Source organism: Desmodus rotundus, chromosome 11 (genome assembly GCF_022682495.2).
Source record: "Desmodus rotundus isolate HL8 chromosome 11, HLdesRot8A.1, whole genome shotgun sequence".
NCBI lineage: Eukaryota > Metazoa > Chordata > Mammalia > Chiroptera > Phyllostomidae > Desmodus > Desmodus rotundus.
Genome location: NC_071397.1, coordinates 97,068,093 through 97,092,231, shown reverse-complemented (window position 1 = coordinate 97,092,231; position 24,139 = coordinate 97,068,093). Strand labels below are relative to the sequence as shown.

Genomic DNA, 24,139 nt, shown 5'->3' with positions numbered 1-24,139 from the left:
TGTTCATTGCAGTATTTACAATAGCCAAAATCTGGCAACAGCCCAAATGCTAACAGTAATAAAAGTGCCAACAGTGGATAAAAAAGCTCTGGTACATTTACACAGTGGAATTACACACGTGGCCGTAAAGAGAAGGAAATCTTACCTTTTGCGACAGCAGGGACGGACCTGGAGAGTATTATACTAAGTGAAATAAGCCAGTCAGAGAAAGACAGATATGGTCTCACCCACATGTGGAATCTAATGAACAAAATAAACTGACAAACAAAAGAGAACCAGAGGCGTGGCCACAGGGACCAGACTGACAGCTGTCAGAGGGGAGTGGGGAGGGGACTGGGTGAAAGAATGTGGAGGCCGTAGCCAAGGACACAGACGCCTGACCTGTAGACTCGGACAGCAGTGTGGTAACAGCCAGAGGGAGTGGTGCAGGAGATGGGCGGAGGTGGGCAAGGGGGGAACATGGGGACAAATATAATAGTGTCAACAATAAAAATAAAGTTAAAAAATAGTATGACAGAACTGAGAATAAATGCATTAGTTATTATCAATACCTGGAAATAGATTTAACTCTCCTATTTTAGATTTCAGATATTTACAAATGACTACATTGAAGCCATGGGAAGATAAAAATGTTGTTTCTAACCGTTCACATTGCTCATGCTGTCTTTTTCTTTCTCTTGGCAAAGACACTTTCAGTACAGTGGACGTAGAGGATCATGAGTGTGCCTCGTGGCTGCTCCTGCGGAGGAGTAAGTCGGACGATCCATCAGCCCGATGGCAGGCCGTGCAGGAAATGTCGGAGGCCCACCACTGGCACGGTAATGACCCTGAACGTGTGGCACTCCCAGCTCTCCGTTTGCAGTAGAAACGAGAAGGGAATGAGGTTTCAGAGAAGGGAAAAATTCAGGCAATTTAGACATGTTGAAAATATTTCCAGAAATTAAAAAGGAAACTCCAGTGAAACCTCTGGCCAGGAAACCAGACGTGCTTGATAAGAAGCAGTCCAGACTGCGGTAGGTTTATTTGTGTGACTTGGTACCAGAACAGAGTTCTGTTTGATTCCAGAAACTCCTCACTCTGACAGTTAGGGCCTCATGTTGTGTTTACTTTTTTTTTGGTTCTTAGGTAATAAAATATATTTTAATTGCTTGCTGCCACAAAATTATATTTGCTTTCACTTGACAGTTGGCTCTGATACTAATAATTAGTCAAATGTATCTAATTTGTGTGTATATGTCATTTTAAGGGGTATTTAAAATCATTGTATTTAAAGCTCACAAGTTTTACAGTAAAAATACGTGAGCCTAGAGCTCAGGTCTGCTCTGATTCTAGTACAGAGACTAACGTACACTTCGTGGGTAGCTCGTGTCATAAAAGTGAGTACACAGAAAATAATAAGATTCTCAAAGGAAGTTAAGCCTCAGAATAAGATCTCTGCCTCACACAAGTTAACTAGTTGATTGATTGGTGGCTGTAATTACACTTTATAAAGTAAATGTAAACTTAATTCATGTTCATGCAAACTTAGAAAAAAAATCTTTTTCAAAATCTGCCTTCTAGGACTCCAATTCGGACTCACTGTAGCAGAAAAATCAGGGTTGGAGCCCTGGCATATGCATTTTGAAAAGTTCCCCATTTATCCTGAAGAGCTCACCCAGGTTGTGGACTGCCACTATTAAAAAGAGTGTCTGCTGCAGTGGTTGGAATTTTGTTTTGATAACATCTCTCAGTCCGTTTGGGCCACTATAACAAAGCATCATAGACTGGGGGGCTTATAAACAACAGAAATGTCTTTTTTACAGTTCCGGAGGCCGGAAGTCCTAGATCAGGGGCAGCAGAGTTGGTGTCTGGTGGGACCTGCGTCCAGGTTCATAGCTGGCCATCTTTTTTGTTTCCTCACCTGCCAGAAGGGACAGAGCAGCTCTCTGGGTCTCTTTTATAAGAGCACTAATCCCATCATGACATAATCACCCCCAGAGGCCGTTCCTCCAAATAACCAGGACATTGGGGGTGAGGTTTCAACATCCTGCCCGGGGGAACACAAACACTCACTTTGCAGCGGTGCGTGAAGGGCGGAGCCGCGATCTTGCAGGCTAAGGCGAAGCACTGCCATCAGGAACCCCCGGCTGTCTGTGGGCAGTGGGATCGAGGGCCGCCTCCTGCTACCAGGGACCACGGACCTGGATGCGATCGCAGGGTTTTGGGGTAGCGATCGAGACAGCTTTTGAACGCTAGATTCATTTTTAAAGAGAAGTTAAGTTGGTTCTGACCTATCTATTTTCACATTTGAGGTTCCTCTTTTCCAAAGTGTTAGTCAGACCCTGATGTACCCAGATATCAGATGTGCGGTGAGGAGAATTGAGAGATCAGATATGGAAATGCTGCGTGTGCAGCTTATTGTCGGTGCAGTTTTGAAAAATACTTGGGGAACACGAACTTGTAATATAAAAATTAGATTGCTTTCGAGTAGTCTGTCCACGTAACGCCCGAAACAACTCGAAGGCAGCTGGCAGTGACACAGACTCTCACCGCAGATTACCAGTATCGGATGGTCGCCCAGGCCTGCGACCTGAGAACGCTCATCGGCTTGGCACGAAGCAGAGACAGTGATCTTCGCTTCTTTCTCCCTCCGCCTCCTTTACCATCTTTAAAAGAAGTAAGTAAATAAAATAATCCAATGAGTGAGAAAATGGTTAATATATAGTCTTCCCTTTGGGTGCAGGATAAACACTCAAAAAGCAGTTTGTTGGCTACTTTTCACAAGCAGGTAAATGAGGTTAACCTGAAATTGTAGTTTTCACGTAAAGTTCTTGATTCCTCAGGAATGCTATTTCTCTTGCATCATTTTCCATTTTCGGTTCTAGGGGTCTCTTACACCAGAGGGTAACTTCATAGCATATCAGCATCCATGAGTTGGTCCCTTGATCGAAGGTTGCTTTTAGATTGGTTTTTCATAACTTCAACACTATTGACATTTTTGGCCAAATAATATTTTTGTTGGAGGGTGTCCTGTGCGTTGTAGGGTGTTTAACAGCATTCCCGGCCTCTTTTCATTAGATTCCAGTAGCAATCCAAAAGTGTGACAACGCAAATGTTTCCAGATAGTGCTGAATGTCTCCTGAGGTCCAAGACACAGCTGGAGAACCAGTACACAGTTGTTAGCGCATTAGTACATAGAGATGCCAATTTTTAATCAGTAATGCAGATGTTTGAGCATGCTTCTTGAGTACCTTTCCTAGACTAGAAAGTGAAAATGTGCAAAGTTGCTATCAGTGTGTGAAAAATAGAAAAAGAGGTATGCCGGTTGTAAGTTACTAGGGAAGATCAGACAGTAACTCACTTTGAGTCCAGACGTGAAGTAGCCTATGAGGTGAAAATGTGGTTATACTTTGCAACAAGTCTTCCAGATTGAGGTAGCAGACACGAAAAGTAGAGAATTCAAAACTAAATAATCCTCTGTTTATCTAGGTTGGTGACTGTTTTTGAGGCTAAAAAGCACTAATTTATCTCTGCGTTCTTTTTTTTGTTTGTTGTTTGGTTTTTTGGCTTAGATTCTTTCGGTACTTTTTGTTGTGTTCAGTTGTTGAGCTTAGTTATGAAGAATTTATTTTCCTTTTATTTCAGGATTCTTCCATTGAGGAAGAACTCAGATGCCTGCTGGCTTCTTTACCCCAAACCGATCTGGATGAGTGTATCCGGTACTTTACGTCTTTGGCTCTGAGCGAAAGCAGTCAGAGCCTGGCGGCGCAGAAGGTCAGCTCCCCCGTTCGTCCCTGTACATATTTCCGAGGCACTGTGCCAGGGCCACAGGGACTGAGTAACCTGTTCCTGGTGTGTGCCTGCCGGGGCCAGGGCTCAGAATTACGGGGAGACAGGTGAATAAATGTCCTTTCCTGGTGCAGTTTTGCCAGGCATGCCTCTCATTATGAGCAATGTTAGGCATCATTTCATGTATTTTAGAGGCATTGTATTTCTTTTCCTAAGAACTTTCTTTTATGACAGTTGCTCATTTTCCATAGCATTGTTGGTATTTTTCTCACTGATTTGTAGGAGATCATGGCATATTAGTGACATTAGCCCTTAATCTGTGGTAAAGTTGAAATTTTCTTTCCCCACTTTATCCTTCCATGTTTTGAATATCTATCAGGGCTATTCCTCACTATTGTGTTTCATAAAATTTTCCTTTTTCTTCTTTTCTCCCATATGGAATTGAATTTCAGTTTGGGAAGGATTAAAAACTCTATGACCCCTGTCATCATTGCCTTTAATTTTTTTCAATAATGCTTTTCCCTTTTTTATCATCTTGATTAATAGACTTTAAGTAGACCCGGCTAGCATAGTCTGTCCCATAGTCTGGGACATTATGATCAGCCCCAGCTTTTCTTACATGGTAAGGAATTGTGTGTTAATACTTTGTACTTTCAGGTACAAAGGGGAAAAAATTAGAAAGACTCAGAGATTGTTCTCTTCTGGGGATAATTCTGTGTTTTCTATCCTAGTAAGCCACGGTTTGCATAATTAAAGTTCCCATAACTTTAGAGTCCTACGCATTAGTCCTTTATAATACTGTGTATAGTCCTTTATAGCACAGAGATGTTTTTTGTCCAACAAAAAAGATTTTATTTACTTTTTAGAGAGAGGGGAAGGAGGGAGAGAAAGAGGGAGAGAAACACTGATGTGTAAGAGAACATTGATCGGTTGCCTCTCACACGCCCTCTACCGGGGACCCGGCCCGCAACCCAGGCCTGTGCTCTGACTGGGAGTCGAACCAGCAACCTGTTGGTCTGCAGGCTGGCTCTCAGTCCACTGGTCCACACCAGCCAGGGCTTAGTCATTTTTTTTTAAGTAAAAGTTTTAATTATCTCACTTTCAGGGTGGCTTATGGTGTTTCGGAGGAAATGGACTGCCCTATGCCGAGAGCTTTGGAGAGGTTCCTTCAGCGACAGTGGAAATGTTCTGTTTAGAAGCCTTAGTAAGACATTCTGAGGTAACTTACACTTTCAGACGTGTTTTATTTTCATCACAAAATTATGTGTATGCATGTTTATTCAAGGGAAATCATCCTCATTTAGTATAAAAGAAGCTTTTGTGTTATTTTCAATTTCTGCTTTCCCCCCCATTCGATTGCTCAGATTGATAAAAATGATTTAGCACCAATGCATGAATTTCATCTCACAGAGTTTTTCTAAAAATGGATGTAATCTTAATTGCACACGAAGAAAGCAAAGCATTGTCTAAATACAGCATTTATCTTTGAGTTACGCTGTCTTCTACCTTTCTCAGATCACTTTTACAAGTAATGTTGTCGGGTAGTTAATCTCCATGAAAACACCTGTTAAAGATGTGTCAAAGTAGAAAATATTTGAATGACCAAATTTTAACCATAGCACATACCAGTGATTTTCAGATTTCTTGGTATTATGGCAACTTTTCTATTATGATCAGTTTGATTTAAAGAAAGAAAAAAGTAACAGATTTTGTGGTGTTCAAACATTAGTGCATAGAAATCACTCAGGAAGCAAGTTAAAAATGCCGTTTCCCGCTCACCTGTAGCAGTCTGAATGAACAGATGTGGGGTGGGGCCCAGGAGCTGACGTTTGTACCAGGCGTCCCCAGTGAGGCTGCTGCAAGAGGTTCCCATGTGGTGAGAAGCGTCCTCCTAGACATTCCAAACTCTCCCGTTTAATTTTGGGGACCATTAGACACGGCTCAGAAGCACGGTGCTTTCTGGTCGTGTTACTCCCACCTGTGGAATTAGGAGTCGAGGACAAGGCAGAGTTAGTGCTGGACTCAGAAGGGAACGTCTGACAACTGGCTTAAGTTTCTGTGATCTGCGTCCAGTTTCTGAAGCAGTAGGTGCATCTTCAGTACAAAATACAGAGCATGGAATGGGACAACTACCTTCCCAGAACCCTCTCAAGTTATGACATACCTCACTGGGTATCTAAAAGGCGTACTTTTAAATGCATGTAAAAGGTGATGAAATGTAATGAAAATGTAGAGAATGATCATTGTCTCACATACGTGAGTGACATGGTGTCACGTCAGTGAGTACAACTAGTGATGCCAGTTTTAGGAAGAGGCAAGGCCATGCCAGTGACCTTGGCAGACATAAGGACTCGGTCAATTCTGTCACCTTACCTTAGTGTACACATTTCCTTTGGCTTTCTTTTACCTCTTTTAGCCACTAAAAATTCATATCTCTTCTTCTATTTTTTTCTTGATCTTTCTCTTTTAAAAAGCCTTCTGACTCCTACGTTTAGGCCGGCCCCAGTAGCTGGGAGTTTGTGTGGGGCAGATGTTGCTTATCTCTGTGGGACCCACCACTTGGACGGGGCCCTGTTATCAGGTTTCTCAAGGGTAGAGACCCAGTCTGAGCCAACCAGAGTGTCCCTAGAAATTGAAACAGTTCTGTAATAATGACACTGTCCAGTTATGTCCAACCCCACGCCAAACAGAGTAACTTTAAGAAGAAGCATTCCAGGCGTCCTGGGGAGATGACACATTTTTTCCAGTGATTTTGAAGCACTCCCCATGTAGATAGGGATTCGTGTATTAAGTAAGCGGAGAGGCGAGGCTGGGTGGTTGGTCTCTCAGGGTCTCTGCTACCTGGCTGCCCATCAGCATGCTGTGTCACCTGGTGAGGGAATTTATACAACATTAAGTGAGCTTTCATTGATTTACTGCGCCAGATATCCACACACTGTGACAAAATTGAAGCCTATGGAGGCTTGCAACTGCTGCAGAGGCTGTACCGCCTCCACAAGGACTACCCTAACGTGCAGAGGAATATCATGCGAATCGTCGGCAATATGGCTTTGAATGAACATCTTCATCCAACTATAGTTCGCTCAGGTAACAACTCCCGTACGCTGAGTGTTCTGGATCCAGTCTTTTGTGCTCCTACCTCCATCCACCATGATACATTAATTTTGCAGACTGAAGCCTTTGCTTAGAGCATATTGTTTCAGCAAGGAACTGCTTTAGACATGTGGATAACCACACCTAAGATAATCGGTGTGCGGATAGTCACAGGAGAGCAGTTTCTGCTGATGACCATCTAAATGTTGATATCTTTGATATCAGTGATTATCAGAGACCAAGATCTGGGCACTAGGTGTACTTATTGCTCCTGGGGTGTCTTCATTCTTTGCTTTTTCAGTAGAAAAAGCTAGGTGGTATATACAAATATACATACATACATACATATATGCACACATGTATTTGACCCTTCAACAACACGGGTTTGAAGTGCGTGGGTCCACTTACACATGGGTGTTTTTCAGTAAATACCTGTACTGCTTAGGATCCACCGTTGGGGGTCCACGGATAAAGAGGGCTAACCGTATGCACTGACCTACCCCGTTTCGTACAGGGGACTTGAGCGTCCGTGGATGTCGGCATCTGCAGGGGGTCCTGGAACCGTGCAGATACTGAGGGACAACTTAAGTTTTTGAGGAGTCTACAGTTATACACGGATTTTCGACTGTGTGGGGCAGGCGAGGGTCAGTGCCCCCAACCAGCCCGTTGTTCAAGGGTCAGCTGCATATCCATTGTTCTTTCTACATATTAATTTACATAAATTCACACTTAAGAGTGTCTCGGTTAGCAGAAGAGGGATCAGCAAACTCTGAAGGACCACTTACTGTGTTTTATTAAGATTTAAAGGTAGTGGGTGACGTTGGCTAATAGGGTCATACATGCTTCAGGTGTGCGTCTCTGTGATGCACAGTCCGTATGTTGTGTTCTGTGCCCACCACCTAGTGTCAACTCATCTTCTGTCACCATATATTTGGCCCCCTGTACTGTGAGTTTTTTTGTTCTATTTTTATAGATTCTTTAAAATTTTTTTAAATTTATTGATTTTAGCGGGTGGGGAAAGGGAGAGAAACACTGATTTGCCTTGGCACTTGTGTGTGTCCCTGGTTGGCTCCCACGCATGCCCTGACCACGACTGAACCCACGGTCTCGGCACACCGAGACGACGGACGCTCTCACCAACAGAGCTCCCTGGCCAGGCTGTAGACGCCTGAGGTGGAAACTTTTGTCACTGGTTTTAACCTTTTTTCTCATTTCAGTTACATTTTGCTGTAGATGGAATGGGGATGATGGGAGTGCTCAGGTGGGACTTCCCCTGTTGAGTGCTATTTCTTTTTTTGTTTTGTTTTCAGTTTACATGTACTAAGAGGCTACATAATTTAAAAACACTAAATACTGAAGGAAGACACAAGTTTCCAAGGGACATTTGCTGTTTTGTAAGAGGTGAAGAACCCTCTCAGACATTGTGAGAACTCTCTGTCACAGGGATGGCCTGGGCCCTGCTTTCTCTGGCCTCTCGGAGTCTTGTGACTCCATTAAAAATCAAGTCATATTTCATATTTCTGCACGTACCAACAATGTACTTGTATATCTCTACAGGTAGAATTTTTAAACATTCTTCTTATTACAAAGCATTCTTTAACAGATTTTGAGGCGGAATTTCCTGATTGTACAGTTGTGAACATTGGTGTTACAGAGTTCCTGGGCCTGAAACTTCTCTTGGACTATTAAATACTGGCCATCCATCATCGCAGTAGCGTGTTCCGTGCCAACTACTTTTTTAGAATCTTCCAGCTCAGAGGAGCCAAGTGACTTGACTGAGGTTCCACAGCAAGTAGGCGGGAGACAGAAATTTGAGCCCAAGTCTCTCTGATCTCAAGGCCCATATTCTGTTTTATTTCAAATTATATAAATAATGCATGCGGGTGCATACTTCAGAGAACACGGATGACATTAAACCCACCTTTTTGTAGGGCCCTCTCCAACCCCAGCTCCCTCCTGACACCGTTGGGTGCCTCTCTCCAGACCCTTGTGGGGAGTGTATATATGCGCCCACGCACTTTCATACACACGCACATCCACGCACTTTCATACACACGCACATCCATGCACTTTCATACACACGCACATCCACGCACTTTCATACACATGTACATCCACGCACTTTCATACATAAGTACATCCATCCAAGCACAAAGTAAGACGACGTAAAAAACAAAAACATACAAAATAAGTGAAATCGTACTGCTTTGTCTCCCTTTAAAAAACTTTTTCCCTCCTTGAATTCCAGGTTTTACAAGATTTTTATCTATTTAGCAAGCTCATTATTAAAAACCAATTTCCCCATATGCGTTAAAGGCTGCGGATGTGACTGCCAATCAGGATGAAATAACTGGTACTAACCCACCGAGTTTCATAATTCTTGCTGAAAGCAAAATATGATTTTTCTTACCATTTATGAGACCTCATCTCTAGTATTTGCAACTTCTGTTAGATTTTCTAAATAAAGAAAATGCCTTTTGAACCCTTCCTACCTGCTTCAGACCCGAGTGGGACCTGGTGGGGACCACAGCGTCGTGGCAGGGGACCCAGAGGCCCTTCGGGAAGAGTGCAGGTGGAGTGGCGGAGTGTCTCCGTGTAGGCAGACACTGCCGTTTGCCCTTTGGCCGCCGCCTTCGGCCTGAAAGCTGTCAGGCAGCTGAGACGGACTCTAGCTGGCACTGAGGAGGTGTGTTTTCTCCCCCAGGCTGGGTCTCCATCCTAGCAGAGGCAGTGAAGTCCCCGCACGTCATGGTGGCCTCGAATGCCGCCAGGACCCTGGCGAACCTGGACCGAGACACGGTGCGGGAGAAGTACCAGGATGGCGTGTACGTGCTCCACCCCCAGTGTCGCACAAGGTGGGACGACAGCCCCTGTCCCCGTGGGAGGGACGCCTGGCAGGCTTAATGTTTTAATTATTTCTAAGTAATTTAGAGAAGTTAAATTCCTTACAGATGAGCCACACACCTTATTTACTGAAGCAGTTTATCCGTAATCACCCCCGAAGAACAGCAGGCTGGCACGGGAGCACGGAAGTAGCTGAGGCATCAGGTTATTTTACATCAGGGCTTATGTTCAGCAGGGTTGCGTTTACCTTTTACCACGTGTCGCACTCACACTCCGTGTGCGTATTTCCTTGTGCCACGGCATTTTCCACGTAGATGTAATACCTGATTTGGACTGTAGAGGTCAGTCTGGATGGGAGAAGACAGGACATCATGACTTACATGCAGGCAACCGAACTAGCCTCGGCCGAGACCTCCAGGGCCTGGCGAGAGTGTGGGCCGGGTTTAAAAGCAGGAACTCGAGGGAGTAAGTTCCGATAAGTTTGACTCCCACTCCTCCTCAGGATTATTTCCGGTCACTGTTTCCAGCTGTGCCATTGCTGAGACGGAAACTGCAGAAAGGACCACAACGAGAAAGTTATATATTTCTTGGATTTCTGTCAGGCACTTTATTACCTCAAAAAACAGCAAAAACTTTTTTAATTTGAAAAACTGATTGCCTACTTAATTCCAAACAAAATACTATGGTATTTGTGTGTTGCGTAATTGTGTGTGCCCTATAAATAGATGCAAGTAACATACTACCTACGTTTTTACAATATCATATCCGAAGACTGTTACTTGGAAATGTCATTTGCTCTATTTCTGATAAACATCATCCTTGATAAATTTTTTAAAATCTCTTTTATGCACACTGACTTTGAAATGACACTGACACTAGCATAGTCTTTTATAAAAAAAAAATACTTTCACTGATTTGTGGGACATTCCCATGGAATTCTTTGGAGGGTCATCTGGCATCTGTCACCTCACTGATCAGTCGTAGCTTGTGGTGGTTGGCTCTGGTTGGTCCACTGGGCTGCCCCGCCTCCGTTTTTACAGAGCAGAGAGCACGCTCCGTGTGTATCTGTGCCAAAACTCCGTGTGGGGTCTTGCAGCAAACCTCCAGTCCCAAAGCTTGCCTTAGTTTTTATTTCATGTCATATAAACCTGCTAAGCACCATCCGCAGAGAGTGCTGTGTAGATTCTTGCCAAAACAATAATGTGTTTATTCTGCTTCTTTTTAAAACTCTTTCCCTGGTAGTCAGCCCATTAAAGCAGATGTCCTTTTTATTCACGGCCTTATGGGAGCAGCGTTCAAAACGTGGCGCCAGCAGGACAGTGACGAGGGTCTGGTGGAAAAGGTTTCGGAGGATGAGAGCAGGTACACAACGTGCTGGCCCCAGGTAAGGGCACGCGGATGCCCGTGACATGCTTTTCTCTCCTTCCCGGGGGGCTTCCCGTGCAGCTCTCCTCTCCCTTAGGGACACCTGTGGTGTGTCACACAAGCATCTGGGCTCGTCTCCCCACGTTGCGTACGTTGGGGTGCAGCCTGTGACTCTGAGAGTATTCCAAACAAAAAGACAGACACAGGGGGAGGGCCAGTCATCACTTACCCCATTAAAAATATAATAATATATGTCACTCATGATAGGTGGCTAGTTCTGTGATTTTAATAATTATACAAATAGGAAGACCTTAAAGAAGCAATTCTACTTTGGGTTTCGTGGGCGTTATTTCTCTGAAGAGCCCTAACCCTGAGAGGAATTCGCTGAATGGGATTTGTCTAGCACTTAGTGGAAACTGAAGGGATAGACACATGGACGTTGTGTCCAGGGCTTCGTCCTACTGCTGCTCACCCACCTTCCCAGAGGCTCATAAGGCACCAAGAACCGTTTGCTCTCTCTGACGATACCGAAGCATGGGGACGGCGACAGACCCCAGGTCCACAGAGAACAGGGACGGACGGGGATCTGGACTTGAATCTCCCGAGTTCTCAGGGCGAATCTCTAACCGTCAGGCCGCACTGTTTTGAGATCATATTTTTCTAGTAAATGCTGTTAAAAGCCAATCTGATCGGGACTCAGACACAGGCCCTGCTTTTGGCTATTGCAGACTAAACTGAGAATGTTCTTTTGATACCTGCATTGGCCTTGTGCTGTCAACATTGACACCACCTGGTACCCAGAGACAGGGAAGGACAGGACGCTGGAGTTGGTTTTCTTGGCACCTTCACACCTTGCTCCAGTGCGCTCTTTAGTCACCAGCATTGCAAGAGTCCTTCGGTCACGAATTTCAGTTACCAGGAAGTCACTGGGCAGGGGAAGTTCATGCATCCTTTTGCACTCTTTATTTCGCAGTCGTGGTTGGCAGGAGACTGCCCTGCTCTCCGAATCATATCTGTGGAGTACGACACCAGCCTCAGCGACTGGAGAGCGCGGTGCCCTATGGAGAGGTAACGGAGGGGCAGCTCGGGAAGGGCAAGGGCCCAGGCCACACGCGGGCCCTCCGGGGCGGAGGGGGCTTGGGTGTCACAGACAGGGTTTTCTGACCTCCTGTTTCTTCTGCAAGGAGTTAACTACAAATAAGTTAATGAAATAAGGCTTAGACAGAGTGTAGACAGCGGGCGCCTAACGTGGCCCACTTAGAACTGTTAGAATAGTGAGGACCGCGGGCCCTCTAACAAAGGCTCCTTTACTCCTGGAAGTAAACACGGCCCTTTTGGCTTTGTGTTCAGTCATACTGGCTAACGAAGCAAAGAAAACAATGCTGAGTCATACAGGCTCCTTAGGTCGTGTGTATGTCACGTGTGCAATTGTATATGCAGGAGGGTACTGGACTTCTGGGCCAGGGCCTAGACGATGGCCACTTGCACCTCTGACTCACTGTGAGGCCCCAGACAAGTCACTGAACTTGCCTGGGAGCTTGGTCTGCAAGTTGAGGGAGCCTGAACCGCTGGGGACTTTGGGTGGCCCCACCTAGGGGCAGGAGGAAGGGTGTGAGGGCCAGCAGACCAGACCCCAGGGCCCCTTCCCTGTTTCACCCTGAGGAACCATGGCAGGCCTTATTTTGAAGAAAGGATTCTACGGGTAAATAGTTTGAAACTACTGGACCAGATAGTTTTCAAGTTCCCTTTTTGAAAATTACTTACTTTGAATTCTGTGATTGTAATAGCGTTCTGGTATTTCTAGTAGCAAACCAATGTTGTATTTTCAGCATAAATACTGATACAAGCAATGACTCAGCAGCATGCAGCCGCCTTCATGTGGGCGAACCGCAAAGGAGGCAAGGCCGTGGTGTCAGGCCACGTAAGGAGAAAGGACACACGCCCCAAGTGGTGCAGGCAGTTGGTGTGAGGTTTGCCTTTGACCTGTGAAAACTGCCAGACCCGCGGTAGATGCTCCAACGTGCTTGTTTAGTAAATAAATGGCCTGTTCGGAGCTGAGGTGTTCCCACTTGGGCGAGTGTGACTAAGTTAGAAAGGGAGCGAGCAGTTGCCGAAAGGGAGCAGAGTAGGGGTGGGTGGTATTCCTGACTCCAAACGCAGCACGTAGCATTGGTCCAGTAAACAGAAGTTCTTGCTTTAAAAATTGGATGGCAAAATGTGTGGGACGTCAGCAGCCTCCTATCATGCCTGTTTTCATTTTGCTCAGAAAGTCCATTGCGTTCAGGAGCAAAGAACTTCTTAGGAAGCTCAGAGCTGCCGGTGTTGGGGACAGGCCGATGATTTGGGTGTCACACAGCATGGGAGGTGAGTCCGTCTCATGTCTGCAATGTGCGCATTGCGAGGGGGCTGCCAGCCGTTCAGGCTAACCTAACTCCCCGCACCTGTCTTACTTAGAGTGACCCTTGTTCCCCTAGGTAAATCTTTTTGGCTACGGGTAGGAGTTTTCGAATGATTCTCCTTCCGTGCTATTTCTGTTTCTAGAAGTGGACAACTAGTAACAAACCATAGAAAAGGGATGTGAGTTTGACAGCTTAATGCTTTCATGTGGTGATAACGAACAAACACCAGACACAGTCCCTGGCTTCTGCAAGCCGGCCTGTAATGACTCCTGCCTGGTCCCAGGGCTCCCCTTCTTCCCTGCACCGCAACCACCGCAGAGCCCAGCAGTGCTCGAGTGCCCACAGCCCCAGCCCCTGTGTGCCCACTTCCCTTGGCCCTGCTGCTGTCCGCTCTGGCTCCCAGCGCCTGCCGGCTAAGGGACCCCTGCTCCTCCCAGCCCTCTCCCCAACCCACTTCTGCGGCCACTGCCTGGTTTACTTGTGAAACGCTCAGGACTGCCCACTGAGGCCTGGCGTCCTGCCGAGAGGAAGGTAGATGTCGCCTTTGGTGTCCTCAGACATGCAGTGTCACCGTCTGTGTGACCTCCATGTTTCACCACTGGCTCCAAGCCTGGTGGGAGGAGACAGAGGTGCCCTTCTAGGTGCATTTTCCTATGGAAACTTGTTTTGCACGGAGGATCGGCTTTATGGGCCTGTGTGTTTTTAGAATGTTAGTGCCCTCCTAAGGGAGGGGCCGTTAGTGGGCTGCTGTGGGGGGGGATGGAGGGGGGCTGGCGGCTGCATTTCTGCGTCTTTGGCGGACACCCCGCTAGCAGTTCGGGAACGCCTTCTGTGGGACGGTGCAGCCACGACAGGCACCCTGCCCCACAAAGGGGTTTCTAGAATGCTGCCTGTCTGCGGGGAAGCTTCTGTCTGATCTAAGGGACCAGAGAACTCCCAGTGCTGGTTTTTTAAGACCCTGTTTACTGGACTACAGACAATTATTGCGTAAACTTTTTAAAGACAGCAGCTCTTGTTCTGTGTTTCTTGTTTTGCCTTTTTGGGGTTTTAAGAATAGTGGAGGGAAGCTTATGAGTTGTTCTTCTTCCTTCCCTGTGGCTAGGTCTTCTTGTCAAAAAGATGCTGTTGGAAGCCTCTCAGAAGCCGGAAATGAGTCCAGTTATAAACAACACCCGAGGGATCATCTTCTACAGCGTCCCTCATCACGGGTCCCATCTGGCGGAGTACTCCGTGAACGTCCGCTACCTCCTCTTTCCCTCGTTGGAAGTCAAAGAGCTCAGCAAGGGTAATGGAGAGTTTTCGGATTGGGTTTGATTTTTGATACCTTCCCTTTTTGTCTTCAGTCATTATTTGTTCAAATATAACAATTTTAATACTATGTCAAATATTTAAAATTTAAAAAGTTATATAATAATTTGCTGTAAGTATAATTTCAAATGACCAATTAATAGCTTTTTTCCTTGAGTTTGGAAAATCATTGACTGTTAAAGTATGCGTAAGCTTTGAAGATTTTCGCCATATTAACTATTATTTGTTTTAATTACATGCATTTTCTTTTTTCTGGCATACCTGTTGATCAGAATTTGGAGCCCTTGGCTTGAGCCTTAATATGCCAGAAGTCATTTTATTCATATTTTCTTTCACCTTTATAGAGAGTTACTTGACTATCTTCTGTTGAAAACCTTTTGTTGAATCTTAATTTTTGCAAATTTTATTTTCCATAAGCTCTTTCTTCGTCTTTGATATATTATCTTTTGAAATCATTCTAAAGATACAAAGTGGTGGATTCTTTTTAAGTTCTTCTGTGTCTCTTCACTGCCCAGGTTTGTTTTCTGTTTGCCCCTTGGGTCTGTCTCTTTTAGCTTGCCGGCTGCCCTCTCTACCTGGTGCTTCTTGGTGGCCCTGTCCTAGCTGAGGCCGAGGGACAGAAAGGGTTGGGCACTCTGTGATTTGGACAGGCTTTGGTGACGGGAGGCTGTACTTTGAGGTGGGTGTGCGTGCCGGCCAGCACACTGGGGGACCTGAGTCCCACCGGCCGGACTGCCTGCAGACTGCTTCCTGCCAGCCAGTGATGGGGGAACCCTCCCCCTGACGCTGCCTCTGCGTGGGTTTGAGCCCTCGACTCTCATCTTAAGGGCTTCTTAGGAAGGAGACAAATTACATTAGCCCCCTTCTTGAATTAGAACCTAATTTTCTCTCTAAATTTGGAAGGTTAGTTTAACTTGTTATATAAATTGGATGAACAGAACTTGTCACAGTCTTGTTCTCGATACTTTTCCAGATTCTCCTGCACTTAAAGCACTACAGGACGACTTTCTGAAGTTTGCTAAACACAAGAACTTCCAGGTGCTAAATTTCGTCGAAACTCTACCAACCTCCATTGGTAGCATGATCAAACTCCAAGTGGTGCCTGTGGAGTCAGCGGGTACGCCCTCTGTTGGCTGTAGTTGGTGGTGCCTAGCATTCAATTATAAGCAACTACTTTTATATTTAGTTTCTCAGTTTTAGGAAGATGTAGATTCTAATTCTGTTGTTCTTTTCAGCCATAGATTAAAATTTCTCTGCAAACATATTACCTTGGTATTACCCCTCTCCTCCCTTCATTTAATTGATCTGATGGCAAAGGTTAATTGGCTAACTCTAAATTAGCTGTCAACCGTGAGCTCTGTCACATTAAGAAAGAATGCAGAGCCCTCTATCAGCTGGACTGAGAGCGTGTGCAGAGACCTTAAAACAGATCAGCTGAAGGGATGGAGGCATCAGTATGGGCTCTCCATAGTCCTGAAGTTGGGGGAGTGAACAGTACCTGCCCCTGTAGCATCCTGTACTGTATCACAGGCTCTTTGGGAGTAGGGCCCAAATCTTCCCTCTCTTTACATCCTCCTCTGTTACCCTGTGCGTGGTAGGTAAGCCCGACCTGTCACTCCCTGGAACGACTCTGGCGTGTCAGACCCTTTTCTGATCCCCTCCGAGGCTGGGTTAGGGGCTGTCCTGGGAGCTCTCAGAGCTCCCTGCAGCCAGGGAGAGTGTGAAAATGGAGCACTTGCCAGACGGTTCTTCGGTTTGCATAACAAGTTTTGTCCTAACTTCATTATTATAGTATCTAAATAAAGTAAAAAAGGCCACATAGTCTAGAGAAACCTAATGATGGTTGACCTCCAAGTAAAATGCCGTGTTACTATTCGGTAGTTGAAGAACTTGAAAGAGGTCAAGGGACAGCTGCTGGGTGTCTAAAAAAGCAGCCAAAAAAAAAGGACTTCGGAAGCTTAGAGCCAAAGCAAAGTTAGCACTGGGAATACCATGGCGCAGCTGTCGTGACACGGCCTCGTCAGAACTCTGTCCTCGCCCCCTTCTCTGTCCCCGGAGGCCTGCCTCCTGCTGGCCTCGTGAGCGCCTCTGGTCCTCCCATCCAAGCGGGCTGTGGGGGGCTCACCGAACACCTGGAGCACCGAGTCATAGATGGAATGGATCCCCCGTGAGACGTTCCCAGTTTTTTATCAGGGCGGGGAGCTCATTATCGAGTTTATAATACAAACTCTAGGAAAAGGGGTGGTCACAAGAAGTGTGGAATAATCTAGCAATAACCTGCAAGTATATACTGGTTGGGAAGATGGTCGAGCTCAGGCTCTGTTCACTGTTGAATTAGGAAGTAGGCAAGAAGGCATATGAAGAATTTATGAAACGCATAAATGACAATTATACCTGCTAAGAACCCATTCTGGCATGATTAATCAAATGTGAACCTTCCAGTTCCTTTAAGAGCCCCATATCACAACCAAATCCACATTTAGAACTGCAAACCTGGCCTCTTTCGATGTTGATGGGGGAAGTCTTTCCTTAGACATTACTGACATTTCTGTTTTCTTCAGATTTAGGCATTGGAGAGCTGATTCCTGTGGATGTTAACCATCTGAACATCTGTAAGCCAGATAAAAAGGATGCTTTTTTGTACCAGCGAACCTTACAATTCATCCGTGAAACTCTAGCTAAAGACCTTGAAAACTGACGGTTGTCCTCCATTTTTCCCGCGAACACAGTGCAGGAAACTCGGTGTGCTCACTGTCTCTAGGCGACCGTGCAGACTAGTCAGCCCGCATCCGTGTGGCCTGGAGTGCGTGGCGGGCAAGCGGACACTCTGTGAAGCTCAGACACAGGGCTGGCGGCCGGAGAACCGAGGGCCAGACGGGACTGTCTAGATTTCAGGGAAGTCCGTGTGTGCCAGGCTGTGCTCTGCAGTGCTGTCCCTGGTATGCAAGCTGCCCTGGACAGAGGATGACTTTTGTCACCTGTGACTGCCTCTGACTTATGCTGGAGGAGCAGTGATAGCTTCTTGCAGGGAGAGCGCTCGTTAGCTTACAGACAGTGCCATTTGGAGAAAACCCAGAATGGGGAGGGGGATGAGCTAGAACATACAAGGCTGTGTTTTGGTTCTAGGTTTCCACGTGCTGTAATTTTTACAAGCATGTGAGTGTAAACCTTTGTCCGACGCGGCAACTTCGTCAGACCTGCTGGCATCCGTGGGTCAGCTCCTCGTGAGTTTTTATTTTCTTATTGCTGAGAACAATTTTTTTTTAGAACAAATTTTTTAAAAAATCCAGCTTAGAGTCTTTCCAGACTTTAACTCCCTATACTTACAGTTTTTCTCAGATAAAGTAGCTAATCTATTAGTGATCAGTGTGAAATGAAACTATTCTAAACCATTGCATATATCAGCAATACTTAGTATCAAGTTTCTCAGATTCTCTTTAGGCTAAATAAAATATACCTTTCTTTCTTGCTCATTTGACTCCCAGCATGTGAGAAGAGGAAATCATGTCGATAACTCTTTTTTAAATGACAGCATTATTGAGATATAATTCCCCTACCAGAAAATTCACACTTTAGAGTTCATTGATTTTTTTAGTATATTTACAGAGCTGTGCAATAATCACCACGGTCTAGTTTCAGGACTTTTTGTCATCCCCCAAGTAGCCCCATAATCATCGGCCATCACTCCTTACCACTTCTTCCCCGAGCCCTGGCAAACGCCAGTCTACCTTGTCTCTATGGATTTGCCAATTTTGGACATTTCGTGTAAAGGGAGTCATACAATATGTGCCTTTCTGTGCCTGGCCTTTCTCTCAGCAGTGTTTTCGGGGGTCACCCACACTGTAGCGTGCGTCAGTACTCCATTGCTCTCCGTGTCCCAGTAACATTCCGTCACAGGGCCAGGCCCCATTTATTCATCTAGGCATCAGGTGATGGACACTTAGGTCTTCCCAATTTTTCGGCTATTCTGCTGCTCCTACATTCACGTGCCTATTTTGGTGTGGATGTGTGTTTTCCGTTCTCTTGCGTATACACTAGGCGTGGAATTGCCGGGTCATGTTAATCTTACGCTTACCACTTGGAAGGTGACGGGCGTTTGTAGAATGGGACAGTCAAAGCTGACGCGAGTGCAGAGTCTGGAGGTAAACTGGGGTCACCAGGACACCCCACCAGCATCTGATTGGTTTAGTCCTGCAGCAGCCTCACAAGTGACTTAGCCACTTCACTTGCGTTGTTAAGCAGAGGCAGGGAACACGATGCTCAGCTGACGCCAATGCGTGCGGGCTGACAGGGTGACACGGGGAGAAGAGGCAGGTGTGTCTGGGTCACTTTCTTTTTCTGTCTTCTATGAGCCATGGCAGATGAGCCCTGCTTGAAACCACTGTTCATCAGCTTACAAGTGATGGACTGAAACCCCATTCCTTAAAATCTCGATACAGCTGTCACAGCTGTGCCTTCAAAATACAGTCTGGGGGGAGATCCAATGCAGGACTAAGTTCCTAGAGTTTTTCAGGCAAGTCACGTAACACTTTTTATTCTGCCTATGAAATGGCTATAATGAACACAGGTTCAGCACATGAGTTTTGTGAGATGTAAGTCAATCGTGTTTTTAAAATAATCATTACCTGAAAAACACGTTTAAGGACACAAAGTATGAAAACACATGTACTTGAAATAGTTTTAAAATGAGACCATCAATAAAATGGTTCTCCGAGTTTCACGAGCTTTGTGTAAATATCCTTTCTGGAAAAAACTTCAAACGAGGCTTCACATCGCCTTTCCCCTCACGTGAAAAGCCACTTCTTTTTGAAACAAGATCATTTAAACAGAATATAGGTGTCCCAAGACAAACCACTGAGGCTAGAATGAAAATGCCAAGTCAGTTATCCCTCTTTACAGCCTATTCATTTCTTTATCACGTGTCCCCGGGCCTACTAGGTTCCACTGTTAACCCAGATTTCCAGGGGCCTGAGTCCTCTTCCCCCAGTGTTTAAATTAAATGTCACTACAGAAAGGGACAGAGGGCCATGATACCTTTCTCGAAGTATCTCAGCCATTCAGCCAAGGTTACGCCAACAGCCAGAATACAGCGGAGGGTGCAGGCATCCAGCAGCGAGGGTGATGGGGGGTGGGGGCACTGGCATGTACTTCCTGTTGAGAAAACAGGACAGTCATACAGCGGTGTGTCTGTTTCTTTGGAACTTGATTCATAATTCGCCGGGCCCTCAAATTCTAATTCCTGAAACTGGAGTTTTAAGCATACCTTTCTGAATTTTTATCCCTTTGTAATGTCAAATACATTGTATGATTTTGTTATTATTCATTTTGTACAAAAATTATGTCCATGAAAAAAAGTTTAAACACATTCAATAAATGTCATACTTGAAAGTACTCACTACAGCTGACTGTGCCCTATGTTGGAGGTTGGACACTTCCCACAGCTAAACACTTCGCATCTAGTAGAAATTTGCTTTATGAAAAGTGACATTTTATTGCGATTACCTTAATAGAGCAGAAGACATAAGTCAGTTTCATATCTAAGCAATTTTCAACTTTAAAACAAGCCATTCTTGTAAAAATTCCAGTTCTTAATCTGCTTTCAGCTTGGCCTTAAGACTCTAGAGACAGTGCTGTGGGGTAACTCCTGGTTCCAGGGCCCGGGCACAGTAAGCTTCTGGCGCCTTTGATTTGTAGTTTAACCCCAACTTCATTTCTGGAGTGTAAAGCTAATTTATAATGCAAGTCACGTATGCACTGATTCTGGGGATCGTGGGTGCCTGGGTGTGAATGCATCCCCAAGCCGGAATGGTTTGTGTTGTACGTACACCTGCCGTTCAGGTTTCTGACTGTTTGGACCCTCGGGATGATTCGATTAAAACATTCTAAACAGACAGTGACATAGGGGCTCCTGAACTCACCTGCTCCCATGGACGCCCGGTGGACACTACACACGGAGTAGGTCCCTCCGAAAGAAGTGCATACACCAGCTGAGCAACTCCTGCACACTGAGCGAGCGAGAAAACGCCCAGGTTAGAACAGGAATAACCCTTTCGCCATGAACCCACCCCCGGCACAGATAGATGCAATGGGGAGAAAACACAGCTGTTTCTCCCTGAGGAAAGAAGGCTTTGAACCCAACATCGAGCACCCCACCTAGGATGTCAGCCCCAAGGATGGACCCATGAAGCTCTGCAAGCCAATAGGGCTTATGTCCCTGAGACCCACAAGAGTACAGCAAAGAAAGGAACAGTTCTTAATGCCCTTGCAAGGACTCGCCATGGCTGTCTCTTCAACGCCCAGTGCAGGGCAGCAGAGAAACGCCCATCTCCCAGTCTTTCCCCGAAGGAGGCCTATTGATACACCGTGAAAGCTGCCCCCTCTCAGGGCCAGGCTTCTGATTTAGCACACGTCTCATGGGCGACTGTGGTTCTCTCTGGAGAGTGGTGAGGCCCGGGGGTGCCATCTCCGCCTTCTCCCTCTCGCCCACTCCCAGTCGCTGGCATCTCCCTGGAAGGAGCCTGTACGCCTGTCTGTCTGGGCCCCCAGCTTTTGTGACTGCTACCCAGGGAATGCACCCCTTGATCAGGCGCTCGTGGCCAGTGAGGCTTGTGTTTGTGGGTCTCACAGGACTTGAGCAAGCAAACAGCTCTGCAGAGGAGGCAGGCAGAAACACCTCCCAGGCTTCCCGGGAAAGAGGTCTGTTTGTGTACTTTCAAAGCTGCTGCCTGAGGATCCAGCTTCCAAGCAGCCTGCACAGAGGTGCTGACAGAGATCCTCCCCCTTGGAGCACTGCCGGGCCTTGGGGGACCCTCAACTGCTGGGAGCGGCTGAGAACAAAGAAGGTGGCTTGGACAACCGTGGAGATTTGAAAGACCAAGTTCAGTGGGCCGAATGACAAGGTTCATCTCCTGCGTGAGATATGAGACCACCTAGGTCAAGACAGGGAGAAGTGGCTGTTTTATCTAATGCCCAGAAACCAACACAGAGAGTCTTGGAAAGCGAAGAAAGAGGAATATGTACAAAAAAAAGTACAAGATAAAACTTCAGAAATGGACCTTAATGAAATAGAGATAAGTGATTTGCCTGATAAAGAGCTCAAAATAATAAAGCTCACCAAGGTTAGGAGAATAACGCACAGAGTGAGAATTTCAATGAAGACACTGAAAATATAAGTACTAGACAGAAGTCACAGAGATGTATATAATCACTGAATGGGAAAATCCAACAGAGGGGTTCAAATGGCAGATTAGATCATGTGAAAGGAAGGATCAGCAAAGTCAAAGTGGAATTTATCCAATGAGAGGAGCAAAAAAATTAGCCTGTCATCGGATTTCTCAACAGAAACATTTCAGGTCAGAAGGGAGTGGGGTGTGAAATATTCAAGGTGATGAAAAGCAAGCACCTACAACCAAGGCTACTTTACCCAGCAAGGCTATCATTTAAAATCGAAGGAGAAATAAGGAGCTTAAGACTAGAAAAAACTAAAGGAATTTGTTAACACCAAACCAGAACTGCAACAAATACAAAAGGGCTTGCTTTAGGAAGAGGAAGAAAAAAGAGAGGAAACAGTCTTACAATAAAATGGCACTGCATTTGCAGATGACATAAATAAAACTCTAAAGACTCAGAAAACTTTTTGGAATAAATCAGTAAATTTGCAGGAAACAAAAGTAGTAGTATACAAAAATCATGTATTTCTATACACTTCAGAAAACGTTAAGAAAATCCCACTTATGATTGCATAAAAAAGAATAAAATACCTGGGAATAAATTTAACTGAGGAGGTGAAATATTTGTACAATGTCAACTATAAGACACTTATGAAACTGAAGATGATACAAATAAATGGAAACATTGTTTTTGAAACATTGAAGGCTCATAAGAATTTCATACTTTGTTTATCCTTAGTCAAGACTATGTCTCCTGTTTCTACTTCCTTTCATTCATTACATTTCATTCAAGCAGGACCCTTTTGAATTGTTTTGACTTCTGCACATATGATTCAGCACCAAATGCTGCACCGTCTGCTCAGAAGGTACCAGAATGCTTTTGCATTTCTCCTGACACAGCCTCCAATACAGGTTTTCACAGCTGGCCTGGGCGGTAATAACCTTCTGATGGGTCCTCATCCTAACAAAAAAATAAACCGTGATTCAGTGAGTGCTTACTGAGTACCTGTGTTCCAAGTGTTGTTTTCCATTAGAATAAAAGGTAGCTTTATTAGCCATATTTTAGAGATACCAAAACTAAGCATTAAAAAAGCACAAATATTAAAATTAGCCCACAGTCTCGAAGCTGAGAGTGAAGGTTAAATCCAGTGTTGATTGTAAAAGCTATGCATGTTTGGATTGCAATATTTTCATAGAACATTTTGCACCATTAACTTTAAAAGCTGACAAAAAGAGACAGCAAAAATAATCTAGGATTTCCAAGCTGATCTTAGAACTTCTCTCCCCACTATACCTAATCAAAAGAAAGAAATAGAAAAAATGAGAAAACTAGGGAAAAAAAATTCATCAGCAACCAAAAAAAAAAAAAAGATTAACAGCTACTGCCATTAACTTTGAAAAATGGTGGCTAAGAAAAAGAAGTGATATTAGGGAAGAAGGTTAATCAACACGACCTTGAAGATTTTGATTATCGTTCCCTATTTGGTAGAAAAAAGGGGAAGGTGGTGCTGAGCAAAGTGAAGGAAAAAAAGCCTTGAGACTGGAAATCTCATCTAATATTGGAAATGTTCGTTGTTTGTTTTTGGTTTTTTTGAAAAAGCTAGAAAAGCAAACCAAAACAGCAAAGCTTTGTTTTCTTACGTTCTGATGGGAGTAAGTGAAGTGAACCTCGTGTAGGCCATTTAATAAAACTCCAAAAGAGGGTGGCAAGGCCAGATTGCCTAACAAAGCGAGGATAAGGCTGCCCAGGCTGTGCTACAGGGGCATCTCTCACCCCTTCCCACCCTCAGATGAAAGGACAATGAGCAGTCATGTCAAGCTTGAGGGGACCAGAAGCAGCCTGAGATACAAGGGGATGTCGTTCATTCGGACAAGCCAGTCTGCATGCAGTTTACTGTCCACAATCAAGGTGAAGACAAAGACATGACAGTGTAACAAAGCAAAACCAAACAAGCAGGTAATGATGGCTACAGGTTCCGTTCCAAAAGCAAATGCAATCCCCGAACAGCAGCAACAGAAAGTGATGAACAGGGGAAAGTCAGACCTTTGGAAACAGACTGAAAACCAAGTCAGCACAATTACAGAATAAAGTAGAAACCACATTATGGGGCCCTGGCCGGGTAACTCGGTTAGAGTATCAGCCCAATACGCCAAGGTTGCAGGTTCAATCCCCAGTCAGGGCACATACAAGAA

The 24,139-nt window shown here is 45.2% G+C and overlaps 1 protein-coding gene across 2 annotated transcripts in view; it reads left to right on the top strand.

Moving 5' to 3' along the window:
* The window catches only part of SERAC1 (serine active site containing 1), a 29,262-nt gene extending 8,932 nt beyond the window's left edge, over nt 1–20,330 (top strand). The window contains exons 6-17 of one of the 2 annotated variants that reach the window (XM_045188940.3): nt 687–818; nt 2,535–2,656; nt 3,625–3,753; nt 4,874–4,987; nt 6,693–6,855; nt 9,566–9,686; nt 10,948–11,089; nt 12,044–12,138; nt 13,337–13,434; nt 14,572–14,754; nt 15,751–15,894; nt 17,339–20,330. In XM_045188940.3, the coding sequence (XP_045044875.2) occupies nt 687–818; nt 2,535–2,656; nt 3,625–3,753; nt 4,874–4,987; nt 6,693–6,855; nt 9,566–9,686; nt 10,948–11,089; nt 12,044–12,138; nt 13,337–13,434; nt 14,572–14,754; nt 15,751–15,894; nt 17,339–17,475 (1,580 nt within the window). In that variant the 3' untranslated portion in view covers nt 17,476–20,330. Of the gene's footprint in view, nt 1–686; nt 819–2,534; nt 2,657–3,624; nt 3,754–4,873; nt 4,988–6,692; nt 6,856–9,565; nt 9,717–10,947; nt 11,090–12,043; nt 12,139–13,336; nt 13,435–14,571; nt 14,755–15,750; nt 15,895–17,338 lie in introns of both variants that reach the window. The other variant, XM_024551999.4, reaches the window with a different exon arrangement.
* Nucleotides 20,331–24,139: the final 3,809 nt, after the last annotated feature.